Source organism: Haliotis rubra, unplaced genomic scaffold (assembly GCF_003918875.1).
Source record: "Haliotis rubra isolate DU_JTF1 unplaced genomic scaffold, ASM391887v1 Scf15, whole genome shotgun sequence".
Taxonomy (NCBI): domain Eukaryota; kingdom Metazoa; phylum Mollusca; class Gastropoda; order Lepetellida; family Haliotidae; genus Haliotis; species Haliotis rubra.
Window position 1 is genome coordinate 1,794,961 of NW_025765447.1, and position 20,367 is coordinate 1,815,327.

At 36.4% G+C, this 20,367-nt stretch overlaps 1 protein-coding gene across 1 annotated transcript; it reads left to right on the plus strand.

Moving 5' to 3' along the window:
* The first annotated feature begins 343 nt into the window (after positions 1 to 343).
* LOC124270161 (ankyrin repeat and SOCS box protein 13-like) lies at positions 344 to 19,780 on the plus strand. Its single transcript, XM_046705192.1, has 6 exons — positions 344 to 485; positions 2,566 to 2,753; positions 3,646 to 3,796; positions 5,008 to 5,142; positions 7,965 to 8,159; positions 19,414 to 19,780. The coding sequence occupies exons 1-6, from the start codon at positions 440 to 442 to the stop codon at positions 19,542 to 19,544; spliced, it is 846 nt and encodes a 281-aa protein (XP_046561148.1). The 5' UTR covers positions 344 to 439; the 3' UTR covers positions 19,545 to 19,780.
* The last annotated feature ends 587 nt before the right edge of the window (positions 19,781 to 20,367 follow it).

The following is a 20,367-nucleotide window of genomic DNA, read 5'->3' on the forward strand; positions in this document are numbered from 1 at the left end:
TTATATGAATCTGTACAGTGATAAACATTATTATGAAATGTATGAACCTTTAAGTAACAAACAAAGCAGGAGTGGTTAGTTTTAGTTTTGCATGTTACTGGGCTGTTACTGTTGTTTGCTGTTGTATACATTGAGTGGACTTCATTGTCGCAAAAATAATTTTAAATGCATTGTCAACTTGCAGATATAAAAATTTGTTATGGAAATGTACAGAAGAACAACTTTTGCGTACACTGGAAATAGTATGGACAACGCTGGGATTGAACCTTAAACTCTGGTGCTAAATGATTGAAAGAAAATAATATATAGCACCGCAGGAGTTGCTTCCCCTTCTTCGCAATCAACTGACAACTTTCAATAGCCGATGAAATAAAAACTGGCAGATATTCTTCTACATCAATATCTGCCACGTGAAGTATCATCAGTATTGGAGATCAAAATGACACATTCCCGGCATGACATAGAGGCGGATGTTCAAGAATTTAGTAAGTACCTTGCAACGCCTCGTCTGGCAGCTGTGATTTAGCCCGACAGGCGACACTGACAGAACGGTGTGCATTGGGTGTAGACAATCATGTATCATCTTCATAATATTTACGTGTAGATGAACCATGTCAGTATGGTAAAACATTCAAATATTTCTGTGTAAAATTCGAATAAATTATCTTTGACTCTGATGACTGAACTGTCAAAATGCTCGCCTCAAAATCAAACCCTCAGTTTTGAGGGTGTCTCGTCGATTCTTGTGTGCGGACAAAAAAACCTGTTGACAAAAGCCCTCCTAGGGCAAAAAACCCGTTGGATAAAAACCCCTTAGGACAAAAACCCATAAGGACCAAAGCCCCAAATGAGGATCTTTGGAATGAACCCCCAAACACTTTTTAACTACTGAGTGATTGACTTAAGTGACATGCTTTGATTGAATCAGTAATAGAGATTATCAGTGACAGGCTTCATTAATTATTATTCTAAGATGCCTAAAATACATTATCAGACAATAAAGGTATGGTTTTTTGATGACGTAACAACTGAATGACGTTATACTGTCACTGCGCCATTCTAGTCTGCCCCCTCTTACTCGAACCATTTTACATTACATCACAATGTAAGCGACGTCACGATGCATGTCAGTTGTCATCGCCTCGTACAGCCTCCTACAGTAAACTACTCCGTTGCATCACGTTTCTTGGTTTGCAGTTGCTCCACGCAGCTAACAACACTGGTGGAAACATTACGTTTATGTTTTACGACGGTTAAAATGTGTCAATTCGACTCACAAGTTTTCAGCGACACGATAACGTTCGCAATGTTTACATTCCCACAATGCAATGGTGGAATGTGGCTTGACTACTCAGCTTCATCTGGATGTACTGATCTAAACTTACGTTGGTAGTGAAATGCGACGTTCATATTGCCCCATATGGTTTACGTTAATGACAGATGTAATTAATATAATTCAGAGAAGATATTTAATCCGAACATAAACCGTCATCAAACTGTTATCATTTGTATTTTTCTGGTAACGTTCATCTTAACGTAGGGGGGGGCAGACACATCAATAGAACAACATGCCAGTTAGCCCTCTGCGAGCATTCTTAATTTAGGTCACCGACACCGTCGTTTGTTTTCTGCCTTAAATTAATCGTAATCATCCTTAGAAAGAAATACAGTTCGCTTTACCACCATGTATAGTGTAATACAGCACACTTTTGCCCTGAACTATTATTGTTTAAGTACGAGGACGCTTGGAATAAGTTCTTAAGTAACTTAGTATTTCGTTTGTAAACATTATTAAGGGTGAAGCTTTATTATTGATGAGGATAAACTGACTTCAAGAGTATTAAAAGTTTAATTACTCAACTTAGTATTTAGATATGTATCAGCAAAGTCATGCTCAAATTGTACCCAATTGATGCTGGTGCCCATTGGTGCTAAATATAACATTTGAATAATAAACAATCTTCATTATTCACTTGTAGCTTTGGGTTTTTTTGTCCTTGGGGGCTTTTGTCAACAGGGTTTTTTGTCCACAGGCTTTTTTGTCCTACAATCCCGATTCTGATGGCAGTTTGGCTTGTCAGAGAACAATTGGCCTGTATTTTATAATCATGCATGTTAATGTTAATGCAAGTTTGACTAAGAGTTTTTTTGTCAGTCTACTGCAGTGACTCAACATTCAGTCATTATCTCCAACACATGAAGATCCGGGTTAGATTTGGTCTTCAGTAACCCATACTTGTCGTAAGAGGCACTAACGGGATCAGGTGGTCAGGCTCACTGACTTGGTTGACACGTGTCATCATATTCCAGTTGAGTAGATCGATGCTCATGCTGTTGATCACTGGATTGTCTGGACCAGACTCAATTATTTGCACACAGCTGTAGTATTGCTGACTGGGTCATTAAACAACAAACAAAATTTATCCAATAGTCAAACAATTTGGGGTATCACAGCACTTACAATGTAAGTTATTTCCATTCTCAAATTGTATGCATATATAGGTCCCAACATTTTGCATCCTGTCATTGAAAACCAAGGTGAGCCTGATTTTGTTCTTGCAACAGTAACAACATACAACCACCCCCTCCATGAAGCTGCACGTCAGGGCAAAGCTGATGTAGTGCGGCATCTCATCGAGGAGAAGGACTTCTTCGTGAATCATCAAACCTTTGATCTGGTCACCCCTCTCCATCACGCATGCTTACATGGGAGACAGAAAGTCATCAAGTTTCTCCTGGAAAAAGGGGCTATGGTCAGTTTGCATGGTCATTTGGAAATAATTAATCATTAGATTTCCATCCAAACTTTTGAAGAAGATAAAGGTATTATACTTTTCATATTTTATTTTGTTTAAAGAAACTTTGCAAAGCATCTGTGTCCATATTCAAGGATTTGAGCGAGTGAGTGAGTTGAGTTTTACGTCACTTTTGGCAATTTTCCAGCGTATCATGGCGGGGGACACCAGAAATGGGCTTCACATATTGTACCCATGTTGGGAATCAAACCCGGATCTTCAAATGCTTTAACCACTAGGCTACCCACCACCCCAGAAGAATTTGATAAAAATGAAGCAAGAATGTTGGTTGGACTATCAGTGGCGGATCCAGGGGTTCCACACGCACGCACGCACGCACTTTGAAAATTACTAAAGATCACATTGAAGTTAATGTTTTGCAATGGCAGAGCCAAGGTGGGGTTCAGGGGGTTTGAAACACAAACACCCACCCCCCTTTGAAAATTTCTGGATCCGCCTATGACTATAGTAAACTATGGTTAAAACAAACTCAAAATGACCTCTTACTTTTGTTCATTATAACTTTAGTTTGTTACACGCACTTTGACTAAAAGATACAGCAAGTGTCCAGAAAAAACATCAACAGTTTGTTATATCCATAAGTTTGTTTTAGCATGTTCAAAGTGCTATTGTTCTATTATAAATATTTTTGGTAAAAACTGAAATGTAATGATATAACCAGTGGATCGGTAATTTTGTTTTAGTTTTTATCTTTAAGCATTGATGCTGACCATCAAGATGCTGTTTGTATTACCACTGGTTATTAGAATACCGGGTACTTAGCTTTAATAGGTCATAACATTCCTGTAAGTCAGTTTCTTCAGTTCATTCAACACTCTCTCTGATTTAGGTAAATGCCCGTAATATAGATGGCGCCACCCCACTCTGTGATGCTTGTTGTTATGGTGACATAGAGGTTGTGCATCTGCTGTTGTCACATGGTGCTGATGTCAATCCGCTGTTACTGCTGTCGTCACCGCTTCATGAAGCTGTACTTAGAGGTAGGTTGGTGACAATCTGACCTACACATGGTATCTTATGACAACTTCATTGATAATTTCAGCTTAATAATCAGAGTTCATGTCTGGCTCAAATCTTGATATATTTTATCAGAAATTATTCTGTTAATTAAGTATGAATTGTAATGTGGTAAACATTTTCCTGTGTTTTTATTCACGTTTTTTCAAAGGATGATTAGTCAAAACATGAACTGTTAGAGAACTTAAGACAACTCCCCTTGATTTTACTAGGGCTTCATTAAATGCAAAAAACTATAGTGATTGTAATCAACATATATATCTTGGCATAAGTTGTCTCCCTTACATCAGTCATCACTCACTACTGATGATTACAAACATATGCACTTGACACTAAGCTATGTCAGCTTCATACCCATGCTTGTCAGAGTTCACACATCTAAAACCTCCATCACTTCAGGTTGTATTCTCATATTATGACTAAAATACTGCTGTTACAGACACAACAAAATTCTTCCTGAATATGGAAATTATTTTGTCTCTGGATCCCAATTCTGTTTTCCTTGGTTAAATCGATAGTTGATTAGTTGTACAGTGAAAACAAAGTATGATTTTATTGATCTCCTAACTCAATTACATGAACAAGGACAATGTGTGACAGTTGGACTTGCTCTACACATTTCCACTGAGTGAGTCAGTCAGTGTAGTTTTAACCCATGAAGATCCGGGTTAAGATCCCAGCAACCCATATTCTTGTCTTAAGAAGCAACTAATGGGATTGGGTGGTCAGGCTGGCTGACTTGGTTGAAGGATGTCATTGATCTCCATTGCGCATATCGGTGCTTATGCTGTTGATCACTGGATCGTCTGGTCCAGACTCGATTATTTACAGACTACCGCTATAAAGCTGGAATATATTGCTGATTGCGGAGTTAAACAACAAACTAACCAGCGTAGTTTTATGCTGCTTTTTAGCAATATTCCAGTAATATCACAGGAACGGACACTAGAAATTAGCTTCTCACATTTTACCCATGTTTGGAATTGAACCTGGAATTTCTCTGTCACGTGTGAAAGGTTGAACCACTAAGCTACTCCACTGTCCACATTTGCATTGAATTTGTGTGTAATTTTTTAGTTGAAAAATTTAGAAGAAAAAAAATGTTTTGTTTTTTTCTGGTTAAATTTCTTGTTTTTCAAGATATGAATAATTTTCTTCTGCTTCAACTAACCAGACAATTCGCAGTGTGCCAGCATTCTACTGGATGCCGGGGCTAACCTGATGGCGACAGACAGTCATTACGGCACCCCGCTGCATGTTGCTGCATACAAGGGCAGCCAGGCTTGTGCGGAGGTGCTGCTTCGAGCAGGTCAGAGACAGACCTACCCACGTCAGTAACACCCTTGTGTATGTTTGGATAGAATGACAATAATTGCCTTGTACACAGTTGTACAAATATTAATTATTAAGTCATGTACACATGATACAAAATACATAATATTATTAGCTTGTTCAAAATATCATCAGCCTTGTACACATTTGTACAAAAAAGTATCTGAGCATTGTACATGTAGAAACAACATAGTAACAGCCTTGTACTCATTTGTACAATATAACAGAAGCCGTCTTAACAGTTGTACAGAAATAATAAAAGCGTGACTTAATAACAAGGACAAAGTTGAAGAGTGTTTTGTGAGCAACACTGTTACTATGGTTACATAGTTATATTGTGTCCAACCTGACACAAGGGCCACATGGTTTTAATAACTCTCTTCTCAGCACTACAGGTATCATACTTCTTCTCAAGTACAGCAAAATTTGCACACCCAAGTTGCATATGTTCCACACTTAAGCAGAAAAGAGGCCATCTGCCCAATAAATTTCTCCCGAACAATATAACAGGTTGAAAAGTTTAAATGTCCAGATTAACACAATGGAAAAGTTATCTCCCTTTGTCCATCAATCTGTTCAAGTTGGGGCATCCTGCTCAGTCATACAACGTTGTCTTGTTCCTTGTGATATTTTCTTAATTCTGCCTTGGTGGGAAGGATTCTGTTTCTGTGTTCAGTTTATTTCGTAGGTTACAAATCTATATCTAATCTAAAGTTCTGAAGTTCAACAGTTTGGCTGATCCACATCATGACTCAGTTTCCCCCAAATACAAAGCAAGAACTGGAATTCAGTGCAAGAATAATATCTTAGTTGGAAAGTCATTTCTAACAATGGTTAAATTTCTTTTTAATAAATGGGTGTGGGATATTTATTTAGAAGCAAAAACATTTATAAAATTTACAGCTTTGTCAGAACCTTTCTCTGCACCAAACACAGGCTACATGCCACTAAGTATGAAATGTCAACATCAGAATAATAACACGTGATCTACCAAAACATCTCCCATAGTGGGTAGAAAGCAATAAACTGATGAATACTCTCTGTATGGAATAAAAAACATCTCCCATAGTGGGTAGAAAGCAATAAACTGATGAATACTCTCTGTATGGAATAAAAAACATCTCCCATAGTGGGTAGAAAGCAATAAACTGATGAATACTCTCTGTATGGAATAAAAAACATCTCCCATAGTGGGTAGAAAGCAATAAACTGATGAAGACTCTCTGTATGGAATAAAAAACATCTCCCATAGTGGGTAGAAAGCAATAAACTGATGAAGACTCTCTGTGTGGAATAAAAAACATCTCCCATAGTGGGTAGAAAGCAATAAACTGATGAAGACTCTCTGTATGGAATAAAAAACATCTCCCATAGTGGGTAGAAAGCAATAAACTCATGAAGACTCTCTGTGTGGAATAAAAAACATCTCCCATAGTGGGTAGAAAACAATAAACTGATGAAGACTCTCTGTATGGAATAAAAAACATCTCCCATAGTGGGTAGAAAGCAATAAACTGATGAATACTCTCTCTGTATGGAATGGGTAGAAAAAAAACATCTCCCATAGTGGGTAGAAAGCAATAAACTGATGAATACTCTCTGTATGGAATAAAAACATCTCCCATAGTGGGTAGAAAGCAATAAACTGATGAAGACTCTCTGTATGGAATAAAAAACATCTCCCATAGTGGGTAGAAAGCAATAAACTGATGAATACTCTCTGTATGGAATAAAAAACATCTCCCATAGTGGGTAGAAAGCAATAAACTGATGAAGACTCTCTGTATGGAATAAAAAACATTTCCCATAGTGGGTAGAAAGCAATAAACTGATGAAGACTCTCTGTATGGAATAAAAAACATCTCCCATAGTGGGTAGAAAGCAATAAACTGATGAAGACTCTCTGTATGGAATAAAAAACATCTCCCATAGTGGGTAGAAAGCAATAAACTGATGAAGACTCTCTGTATGGAATAAAAAACATCTCCCATAGTGGGTAGAAAGCAATAAACTGATGAAGACTCTCTGTATGGAATAAAAAACATCAGTATGACACCAGGTGTCTTGGTGGGTAGAGAAAATTTACTTCTGAATAATGACTTGACTTGTTGTAGAATAGTGACTTGACTTGTTATAGAATAGTGACTTGACTGGTATATAATAATGACTTGACTTGTTGTAGAATAGTCACACACTTGACTGTTATAGAAAAATGACTTGACTTGTTATAGAATAATGACTTGACTGTTATAGAATAGTGACTGTTATAGAATAATGACTTGACTTGTTATTGAATAATGACTTGACTGTTATGGAATAATGACTTGACTGTTATAGAATAGTGACTTGACTTGTTATAGAATAAGGATTTGACTTGTTATAGAATAATGACTTGACTGTTATAGAATAGTGACTTGACTGTTATAGAATAGTGACTTGACTTGACTTGACTTGTTTTAGAATAATGACTTGACTTGTTATAGAATAATGACTTGACTGTTATAGACTTGTTATAGAATAATGACTTGACTGTTATAGAATAGTGACTTGACTTGTTATAGAATAATGACTTGACTTGTTATAGAATAATGACTTGACTGTTATAGAATAGTGACTTGACTGTTATAGAATAGTGACTTGACTTGTTATAGAATAATGACTTGACTGTTATAGAATAGTGACTTGACTGTTATAGAATAATGACTTGACTTGTTATAGAATAATGACTCCTCTCCTTTTTAAGCAAACCGATTTCCATCCACTTATAGTAGTCTGTAACATGAGTAAATATCTCTACAGGTGCCGACGTTAATACTCGTCAGATCCACAAGATGCCTATCCATGACGTAGCTCGACTCCAGGACTGTGAGTTCCTGTCTCTCCTCCTGGAGCATGGTGCCAACGTGTATGCCCGAGACAACCGTGGACGGACCCCACGAGACCTGGTCCCTAGTAGTACCCACCCGGCTAAACAACTTCTGCTGCACTGGGAGAGTAAGACACGATCACATTCATTAATCTTCGCACTGAGCATTTCTTACCTTCATCATACCAGAGTTGAGGTTACTATTTTGGAAAGATCATAACAAACACAGAAAAATTAGTGCTACTACTATTAAATGCAAGTGGTCAAAATAAGATTTTAACGTTTAACTAAATTCCAAAGTTGATTTCAACCTGTCCATGAAGTGAAAAAATAATCAGGAAGATTCTCCGACTTTGTGTAGATATATATATATACACAGGTACAATGTTTTAGTATTGAATAATACACTTTTGACATTTTACTTTTTCCATTCAACTTTTTAAACGTTTTAAGTTTGTTTTTCAATAACAAAATTTAACTGTGTGGATATATGTTATCTTTTGTATTCTGGAGTGGTATTAATGTAGGTATTACTTGTGAAATACATATGTAACAATCCAGTTTGACAGAAGGTATAGATATAATTTAGAGACACAATTATACTCAACAATGAGGTACATATTTCCTTTCAACTACTTAAACGCCTTTCAAAGGATTATCACCTCCTCACCATATGTGTACATCCTTCCCCCTCCCCATGTGCAGCTCACACCTTAAGCTTTTGATCTTTGTACATGCTGATTGCAATTTCCCAGTGTTACACCTGCCAGGTGTGCTGTACAGGTAGATGACATGTGCACCCCATTCCCTCCCCCCTGTGCAGTTTACACCTGAAACTTGTGATCTCCACAGGTGCTGATTGCAATGTTCTCCTTGTTACACCTGTCAGATGTATTTTACAGGTAGATATTCACCTGGACAGATTTAACAGGGGTACAGCAAACCACAGAATTAATTATTTAAAAATTGATCAAATGTCATGATAGCCTCCAGGTATTTTGTTTGTATGGAAATGCGTCCTCACAAAATGTGCATGTATGTGAACAGTTAGATCTGTATAAAACTTGTATATTGGGCAGTTCTGGAGATCCTTTTTCAGCTTAGTAATTAATTGCTAAGTGACAGCGATTGGTAAGTTGTAAAAACTTACAACCAGCCCCCAAATATCCAATCCAATCCAGGTACCTGCAAAGGCTGGCTAAAAAGATTGATAATCAGAAATATTGTCAATGGGGAAAGTTGTTAATGATTATCAAGATGATGTTCACAACAGTGTCTTGTTGGCATTTTTGCTCAAAGTTACTTCTCAGATATTTATCGATAACTGATTATTGATCTCTGTGATCTATATCAATATCCAGACCTAGTATCTGCTGCCTCAAGATCTGGGTACAAAATGTCTAATTAGGAATTGGCAGGAACTGTTAGTTACAATTATGACTCTATCAAGAATATTATGGATATGAGTCAACTGACTCCTTTTCTCAGATTTCCTCCCACAACGCTATTCAAAGCTGGTGATGGAAACTGGAAAATATTAATGGAACACTTGAAGTTTCCTGTGTTCCTTTAGTTGTTTTTCTCAGTATATAAAAATTCACCATTACCTATATCAATGTGTATTTGAGATTAGACTCATGTCTTGAAGAACTATACTTGAATGTCATCTCGTCAGAACCTGTTCCTTTCATGTCATTTACATTCTCATCGTTGATCCGCTTGCTCTAATCTGCTGATTAATCCCTCTAACACTGTTCCACATCCATAATTTTGTTGCTTGGTCTTAATCTCAGCATCAGACAATTTCCCCTGCAACATGTCAAACTGTCCCAGTACAGACTGATGACAGTTACTTGTGGCACCTCAAACTGTTCCGGTCCCACCTAATGACAATTAGCTTGTAGTGACTCAAACTGTTCCAACTCTAGACAATACCTAGCTTACGACACCTCAGAATGATGGTCTCCTGGCCCCACATTAACAGACCTCAAACTGCCACTGGACCATCACGGGACGACTAGTCTGTTACACCTCAAACATCCTCACACCTGCAGACAACACCTCCACTGACCCTACACAATCAGACAGCAAGTAGCCTGTGACACATCAAAATGATGGCGTCAGTAGGATAAAGAAGTGCAGGATGAGAATCAGGTTCGGGGGATCCCTCGGTGCCCACGTCTGTAGCATGTTACACGGGGGGTTAAATTTGTGACCTTGTCTTTTGTTGTACAATTCTCCTATTCAGTCTGGTTAAATCCATGTGAAGATAATAGTCGTGGTTTTGACTGGTTTTCAGGCATTGACCTCCAGTTAAACAACTTTATGAGAAAATAAAAACTTAACCAATTTGCACAAGAAAAACTGCTGCTCACAGGCACGTTATTCGAAAGTAATCGATGGTTGTAGTAAATGTTCTTTAAATGGCTAGTAGGGTTGATACGGCACGCTGTTACCACGGTACAGTACATATTGCGGTACAAGGCTTTCGGTTCGGCCCGTTTCAGTTCAGTGTATGAGATATGATCAGAATGCAGAAAATTGACAACAAGAGCCAAACCTTACATTGTTTGATAACATCGGAAACAATAACCATAATCTTTGTTATTTTGATTGAACAAAACCGTCATTTTATGACTTGATAGAAATGGCGGTACGCAAATCGAAAATACCAGAAAAAAATCATTTCATTGCATTAAGGTATACTGAACTGAAGGCAAAATACTGTGGTTCTACTAATACCGCAGTATACTGTTTCACCCCTAATGACTGGTCCAATTTATTGGTCAAAAACTGTGTTCCCAATTCACTCTCATATGATGTGGAAAGATTAAAAATATACCACTCAGTATTTGCTAAGGACCACACCTTTAACTTTTTTGCTTCTTGGCAAATGTTGAGCAGTATATTGTTAACTCTAATTGTAATGCTGAAGAGTCTTCTATTCTCAACTGTTGTTTTGTTTTTATTTACTTTATATGTAATGAAAATCAACTGATCACACATAGACATATTTTATACAGCCTCAAGGGCATGGCATAATCTGTTTTCAAATACACGCCTCATTCTCTGCCCAACACAGCACCCCGAACTATATCCTGTTTGTTTACTGTTGTCCTCGTAACAAACATAATGTAGAAATCGATATATCCCAGATTCCTCCAGGCCATAGTGTCATTCTTTTCTTACACAACATCCTGAAGAACACTGTAAAGAAATACTGTTATGCCTTGAAGAGCTAACACAAAAAGTGTAAACATTTCCTGTTTGGGGTCATTTGCACAGTATACACCTACATAAACAAATGACAATGCATATTGTATTTTATTTACCCTCCCCAGGACGACCAAGGCATGGAAGTAGTGGTCAGGTGAATAATCTCCAGACCAAACACTACACCATGACCTACAGTGATGCCCCAGGGATGAGCTCTAATGTCTGTCTTCTGTTCCTTACTCTGTTATCTAGCTTACCATGGTGTCAGTTTAACACTGGCATATCAGTAACACCTATACTTTGAGGTGGCATGTTGAACAGGGGCCATCATTTGATCTGTGTTACCTAGGAATCAGGAAGAAGAAATTAGGAGGCATTGATGTAAAATTATACAATTAACTGGAATTAAAAAGACATGAGAGGGTATTGTGAAATGTTATGTGTAAATAACTGTGACAAAATTCAGGATTTGCTGGTGTTTTTCTACTCCAGAGAAGTTCAAGAACACTCAATACTCTCATATCAGTATTGACAGATTAACTACAATCAGTACAATATAATATAAAGAATCAGGTGTTTAACTTCATATACATCTCAGAGGTACAGATAAGCTGCGTATCTGCGTAAATTATGCAAATATTTATGTGAATACTCAATTCCTATCAAGTCTATTGCATACAAGTACACGTGAAGTTTTTTTAAAATACTCAATAAATGTGATCATACATGTGTACACACAAACATGTCAAATCTTAGCTATCATACCAATTGATAGATAAAATAACCAAGATATATTGAGTGGTTCTATTTCAGCACATGAACTTGCAGTCTTTCTTATTGTTTCTCTTATTACAGATCAACTATATACATGTATATATAACAAACACGTAAACCAACATTTAAATTTAAATATATTCTTACAATTAATGGGAAATGGCAAAATACCCAATTAAGTTTGAGTGAGGTGGGTACAATTTATTTGGTTACTCAAAAGAAAATTAGGATACCCAACTGAGATGAACACAAGTGAGTACATAACTTAATGACCCGAAAAGTTATCTGTAGCTCTGATATATTATTGTATTTGGTTCTGTGTACTGTTTTTATTATACTTCCAAATGTTCTATTAATTGTGGCATTACCACTGTTTGTTTCTTTAATATTTAATATTGGTATTAATAGAGTCATTAATGAATTGAAAAGAATGAATTTGACTGTAATATCACTGATATCTTTAGGAAAATATTGCAAGATAATTATATTATTCTTTCTTGCATTTCAAAAAAGTAGAATACAAATACTTAAAAGTGTGCTATTGCCTCATGATTTGTCTAATTTCAACACTGATTTTTCCAATAAGATATTATAGTATGTTTTGAGTTTGACATATTAGATTCAGTGTGAACAGAAATATAATGAATATAAACTTCTTAATACATGTTAAGTCGGAAAACGAATTATGTCAATTTACACTATAGAAAATTTCATAAGTGATTTTATTGTTATCTATAAGTTAACAAACAACTGCTCTGTCCCACAACCTCAATGTATGCAGATCGTTATCCCAGACTCAGCCAAGTTCGGACTATGACATCATAGTAGGGAGACATCTGACATTTCCCCTTCTTTACAGTCCTCTACAGTGATTCTTCCATCATTATGGATGTGTAAGAGAAGGATCTATAAGCTCTATAATGAATTTACTTCTCATTACAATATTCACATATAAATGGTTAATACCCATAACCACATACATTACATACCATACACCTTTTCAAAATAAAGTCAGCATAACTGATATAAATAGAGATGTAATAGACATCAATAATAAATATATATTGTTCAAGCTTTTGTCTAGGGAACTACTTTTTATAGATAAATTTTGTGTGGGTGTGTAAGATATCATTTCAGAGACTTTATTGTAGTCTACATATGAACTCCTGTTATGTTGCTGGGCTTAATTTTTAACATCTGGACTTCTAACACAATAAATAAAAATACTAAATACATACAATTAAGCCAAAGAACTTTCATATGAAATTTATGCTATCAACATATTTAAGACTCCAGGCTCAGGATTAGAATTGGACCCCTGGTCTGCTGCAAGGGCAGTCGCTGGGTCCTTGTTTGTTAAGTAAACCTGAACATATTTTCGATACAGGGTTATGTTAAAACTCTGTTTATCAGGAACAAAGATATGGTCCAGTGATGTAATTTATGAGTGGCCAGCCTGGGCAGGGCTATAAAGAATGTCAATAAAATCTGGGTTAATCCTGCGATGGTGGAGGTTGTCATGGAGGACACAATGAAGGGGGTGGAAGGACATCATGGCAGTTTACCCTGGAGTTCATCTTCCCCAGACACAGACAATGCCATGGGTTCCTCTCGTCACATCTAAGTGGGAATGCCTTTGTCGTGTAACATTGTACAAGATCAGGTGGAGCATTTTGACCACATTTGTGCACAAGCAAAAAAAAACAAAGAAACAAACAAAAACTGGAAAATAATCCATATTCCACAACTATCTTGTCCAATAAATATAGCCTTATTTTGTTTTGTATAAATGTATTTGCCATGAGTCCTATACTATTCGTCTGAAGATTTAGACAGATGGGCAATTCTAAAGTGCATGCTGTCATTAGACTGACATGAACATATGAAAGTAAGTTATTCAAGATGTGGGTACAAATTCTTGGAGGTATTCTGCATTTTAAATGAAACCATATATCGACAGACAGACAATACATGTACTTTATTACTTTCAAGGAATTTGTTTTGGATCACAGAGCTTGACACAAATACAAATGAATGCCAACATAAAATATGAAATTACTAAAAACATAAAAAGAGATAAATATGTGCTTAAATATAATTAAATGAATAAGATGATAACTGGACATTCAACATTTGTTTAAAATTGCTATACTTTGAGGTACAAAAGACGTTCGAGCTTGTTTAGTCTTGGTGATTGGCACTGTATAGCGGCGGCCTGAAGCTAAAAGTAAAAGGTAAAAGCTTATACTCTAGCATATACTCTTATAAGACCAACATTTTAAATTATATAGAATTCTGTAGCACATTGTCCAAACATTTGACATTTCCTCTACCTTACTTCTGCCTTGACATCAGATTAATTCAGTGTCTTTCCAGTTCACTCCATTTAATCCTCAAAGGCCACCAATGTTGGAATAAATACCCAATACAATTCACAACACATTGATGCAATTCATGAAGACAGTATCTAGTTAATTTCACATGGTCTTACTGATTGCTTTAAACTAATGGACAATATTAATCATTGCAGATTTTTATAGAAACTAAATATTATTACTATTTGTCTGTATTGTACAGGTATAAGGTTTATATTTGGTTGTAACAGCGCTTCACTTTTAAACAACACAACATTTTATATTAATTTCTGTGGCACAGATGTGAACAATTTGTCGCTGTCCAAACATGTGACCTTGGCTCTACCTTACTCCTGCCCTGCCATTGATGTAGGATTAAGTCAGTGTCACTTGTATATTTATTGTTGACAATTCCCATTGTGCTCCCCTACCCCACCCCCTCGGGCTTTACCCCTAGGGGGTGACCCAACCTCCAAACAATTATCTCCCCTGACCCACTCTCTGTTCCTCCCGGCCAGGATCCACTAACGTGCTCTTCATCACAATAGCCGCCTCCACACCTATGTAATCTCATTCTTATATGCTCTTTTGTAATCAAATACATTTGCACACCTCTCTATGCCCCCATTACATGGAACAATTCAAAGATCGAGGCAGTCTTTTTTCTTTGATGGTTCTTTTCTTCCTTTGTTAAACGACCCAGAAAGCTATGGGTGTGCATGTTATTTGCTAATTAACGGTGGTACGTCTTGATGGGGTTTTGATGTTGCTAATCTCTGCACCTCAAATAGGTCTTGGTCACATATCACCTTTGCTTGTGCATATCAAAGTCTCATTATATGACCTCATTACAGGTAGGGGGTTTCATCAGGCTGAAAAGGAAATTTAGAGATTAAAGAATGTTGCCCTTCATTTACCTTTGATCTTTTCTGTTTTATATTTGCTATTCAGTTTTGGGGAGTTCACTATGGGCACACTTCGAGATTTGTTTCCTTACAGTTTTCTGCTCGTTTTTGTCAGATGAAGATGAGTATAAAAATGTAGCTGACTAAAAAGAACACCCGAATGCAAACCCTTGTATCTGTGATTAAAATTAGAGTGCTGTTATTTAACTGATTTGCTGGTGTCGATACAGCTCAAGAACTATGTATTCCATAGATATGTTGTAAATAAATTGCATCTAATATGTACTACTCAGCATTGTCATACAAAGATATAATTACACTTTAATTATGTTATGTTTCAAGATATTGCTTTAAATCTTTAAAAGAAACCATTTGATTATGAAAATGCCCAGAAAACTGTTCGACAGATGCATCAATAAGTATAGCTGAAAGTCAATTAACATCATATGGAATGGTTTTAATTGCTGGTCCAAGGGGGTTTAAAAGATCAAAGGATTGTTTTCCTTTGGTATCAGTAACTATGGCAACTTGAATTGAACCAAATCCATGCCACTCATCTGACCTTTTCACACTTGACCTCTGAATTCTACAGGTGTTTTACAAATGTCCCAATCTAAGCCAACTAGACAATAGGCAGGAATAGTGTGTAGTAGTGTTATAATACAACCCAGACTGACAGGGCTGTGTTGCCTATTTTTCTTCGTTTATATTTTCTTTCCTTGTCCCTGTTACAGATTTGACACTGAGGGTAGTACTTGGCCAAAAGATAAAATACAATACAACTTAAGAAACCACAAGCAAGGTTGTTGAATGAGTTCCAGAAACTACTTTGAAACAGAAACATCATTATGCAACACTATTAGTAAGATTCATCTTAGAGGTACGGAATTTATGGTTTAAACATAATATTTTGTGTAACTGCATTGGTAAAAATGTCTTGCTCTAGTAATACAATAAATCACAAATGAAAAAATGCAATCAAAGTAGAAATACATAGTAGGTGATGGTAGGTGATAGATAATACCAGTGTATGATGGAGGTGTGTTGGGTATGAGGAATAAGCTTTATATTCATATACATTTTTGTGACCAATTGTAAATCTTTTTGTCTGTTTAATGCAATCTTTTAATTAACATCTGTGGTTTCTAAGGAATCTCTGCATAGTACAGAAGTGAGGTTAAATCCCATGGTATAGAAGTATGAATTTGATCTCGTGGTGTTTTAATTGATATTATGGACTCAAATTCTCAAATGTGACTTTGACATAGATACTCTCAATCTGTACTTCCCATAAATAGGTTTAATATAGTGACATTAAAACATAAATTTAATTTAAAATAAAGAATTATTGCACATATTAAATCATGGCCACTAAGCTCCAGAAATATATATATACTAAAAGACATTAGCTCGTTCATGGTATAACATCCACTTGACATACACCTTACCCTGTTGGAAGCTGCAGTGGTTAGATGGCTAACTTTGTGTGCTGGCAATTAGGTGCCTGACTCGGAGGGTGTGGGTTCAAATCCCAGATGGGACTCAACCCAACAAAAGTACTAGAATCTGTACTTTACTGAGAAAGTGTAATCCCAAATATAACATATGTTACCTCATTGGCTTGTGCTACAAGCCATACGTCTTTGAGTGAGGTTTTTTCACTCTCTTCATTTTGTATTTTATGGTCTATGTGAGAACCTTTTAACAATATTCACCTACTTCTAAACTTCCAAACACATTTCAAGATAATAATGTTAAGAACATTATCTCTCAGAAGTTATGATATATAATTATGTACCATTTATATGTCATAATTCTGAAGTAAATCTGCATGTATTCACATCAAGAAACATTTGCCCTAAAATTGAACGTAGGTGGTCCAAAACTGTTTTTTAATTATTTTTCAATTCCCAAGGGGAGACTACCCTGCTTGTCATTTCCTTCCTGTCTCCACATGTATGATATCTTTTTTCCGGTAGCTTCTGAACTTCCGTAAAACCCTAATGAAAGTACAATTTGCGAAATACCACTATAAGATAATTAATTGGGTGTTTTGTCCACCATTTCTTACAAGCAGCAATGGTATAATCACATGCATTTGACCTAACTGAAAAATAAAGTCCATATCCTCAGTGTTTCAAAAGTCATCCTGTAGTTTTGTAATTTCAGGTTTCTTTGACAGCCAAATAAAACAACTCTAAGGGGAAATAATTCTGTATAGTTAGATGTACGCTTTTCTAATTTCTATTTCCCCACTGACATAGTTATAGTGGTCTCAGTAGAGTGAGTGAGTGGGGAGTGAGTTGGGTTCACTTTTAATCAATATCACAACAGGGGACACCATAAGCGGGCCGTAGACCACAGAACATCTTCCTCATGTCCAACATCTGTTGGCTTGTCAGCCTGGTTTGGATTGTGTAGTAATCATATGAATCACAGTGAATTTGATCTTTCCTCGTAAGGTATTCAAGCAGTTTATATTATTGAAATGGTATTGACAGATCTGTTGGTTCTTGTAGGAGTTATGTGTGTTTTGGAGTGGACTAGTCTCAGGTAATAGACCCATGAAGCAAGTTAAATAAAAGTCTTTCTAACATCACTTTATCCGCTAAGATTAGTCTGTCATCCAGAACCTGGAACAAATATGTCCAGTACAGTTGATGCAAGTCTATAACAGTCATAATTAGTGCAGTCTGTGAAAATGAAGAAAGTCTCTTGGGTTTATTAAGATAATCTAACAACTTTTCCTACTGTATTTATGTCTTTGATTTCAGAAACTAGATGTTAGTCTGCGCTATGATAGAGATTCAGCTGAACAGTTTATCTTTACCCAATTACACTGACAAATGTCCTCCCACATGGGACTAATATGCATCAAGAGATCATAGCGTCCAGGGACGTGAGCGTGGATAGTTTCTCTATAAATGAGCAAGACTGAAACAGATTCAAGCTCACTGTCATCTCTGATTACAAAGGTTTCACCCCCACTTCAGTCTCTGTTCAAGGTCAGACACAAACACTAGCTGGCTAATCCTGAAACTAGTGAAATTCTGAAATGAGGGATTATTTACTCCCAATTTAGTTTTGTTACATAAACCCCAATGACTTCATGGTGTCTAGCACTGCAGCTACAAGCTGACACAAATATTCATTAAACAAAATGCTCATGTGTAGGAAAAGGAAATTAAAACTACTTTTGTCTTTTAGATTTATGTTGCTATGCTTCCTGAATCAAGAGGTTTTACCTGAGATTCTTCTTTTGAATGTTGTACAATCCAACACTCATTACAGTGACCAGAACCCCAAATTAAACCTGATCTTTTCATTTAGGACTTTCAGATTTTCAGGTTGATATGCTCCCTAACTTCAGAAGTTATAAATACCCATGATTCTGTTTTTGAATGAAGTTAAACAATGTTCAATGCAACACTAATTACACAAAACAGTATAATTACATTCTGTATCCCCCAGCCCTGTGAACCCAGTTCCCCTAAATTCCTTTGTCCCTCCAGCCATGGCTAGCTGTACACATTGGGCTGTAGTGATTTATTAGCTACATTGGTGGCATTGCATAACCTATACAGTAAAACCTGGCCCCTTACAGCCTGTGACACAAGGTGATGTAACCCTATTTAGCTGCCTCCCTTATCTTCCTCTCCCCAGGTCTTCATGTAGTAAAACCCTTTGTCCCTCTCTGATCATGCCTCCTGGCTCCAGGGCATGTGGATACTATTTGCCTCACAACTACTTGTAAATTCATTACTGAATCTTTATAGCCCTGCTTTAACAATTGTGTACAGTTGTGTAAATAATTTATCATGGTTGCATGTTGGACAAATTGAAGCAGTATAATTTATAGCTGAAGACTTTATTAAAGGGTAGTCGGCAGATGACTTTATTGAACCTGTAAACAGCTGAATAACTGATGTGTGCTTGAAAACGATAGAATAGATTTTTAGGAAATTAAGGTATTAATTATTTAACATGAGAATTTATTTTCGAATAATGTCCTGTAGAGTACCTATGTTAAATTACTTTGGATTGCTAAATGGCTAATAGTCAAAATGATAAATCAGAAATTGATTCTTGGGAGATTAGGAACATATTCTGAATTGTGTTTGCATTTCTTCCAGTGGCTGTGAAATCACTTCAACATCTGTGTCGGCTGGTGGTCCGACATGAGCTCCACAAACAAAGACGTCTGTCTCAAGTTGACCGTCTGGCTTTACCAAAGTTTCTCAAGGATTATCTTGCCTTTGTATAGACAGCAATAACCGGAGACAGCCTAGTATAAATCACAACTTTACAGTGGAGATGCCTTTACATGTGTACACTGCACCAACATAGGATGATCTCATGTGTTCGTTACTGACGCTGCGGTACACAAAAACACTGGAATACAAATCTGGACAGGTTTCATGCAGAACCTTATGTGGATCCCAGTCCATGATTATACCTGTAAATATTCTTCCACAGAAGAAATAAATAAATTGACCCTTACAAAGTTTCTTATACAGGGAAAAATGCTTGGTCCTGTTAACAATGCTAAACCACCAGTATTCTGTGAACTGAACTTTTCCACCTGGTGATGTAGTGTCTTGTAGCTGTAAATCAAACAGTACTTAACGTTCCTGAAGGTCTCGGAACTGAGAAATAGCCTTTTCTGTTTCACAACAACAAACCACATCTTTTGTTCATATGTACTGATATTTATTTTGAACTATTATTTACATACTTATAGTACAGTGCATCTTCAAGAGCACATGAACATCGTTTGAAGGATATGTTGACGTGTTTGTCAAAACCAATATCAGAATAACACTCTGCTCGAGTCCATGTAACAAATGCTTTATACATGTATGTACAAAACCCTTCAAGGGGATTATATACAATCTGGTATATATAAAATAAAAACAGATAATGTACAGTGTAGAATGGAATACAGGAATCATTCCCTTCAAAATAATCAGAAGTGTTTGGGAATGGCACAAAATTCGCTTCTGTTTTTGGCATTAAATATTTAATTTTCTACCATGATGATCTGGGTATATGAAATGGGTGAATTTAGGATAAAACATCCTTTCACA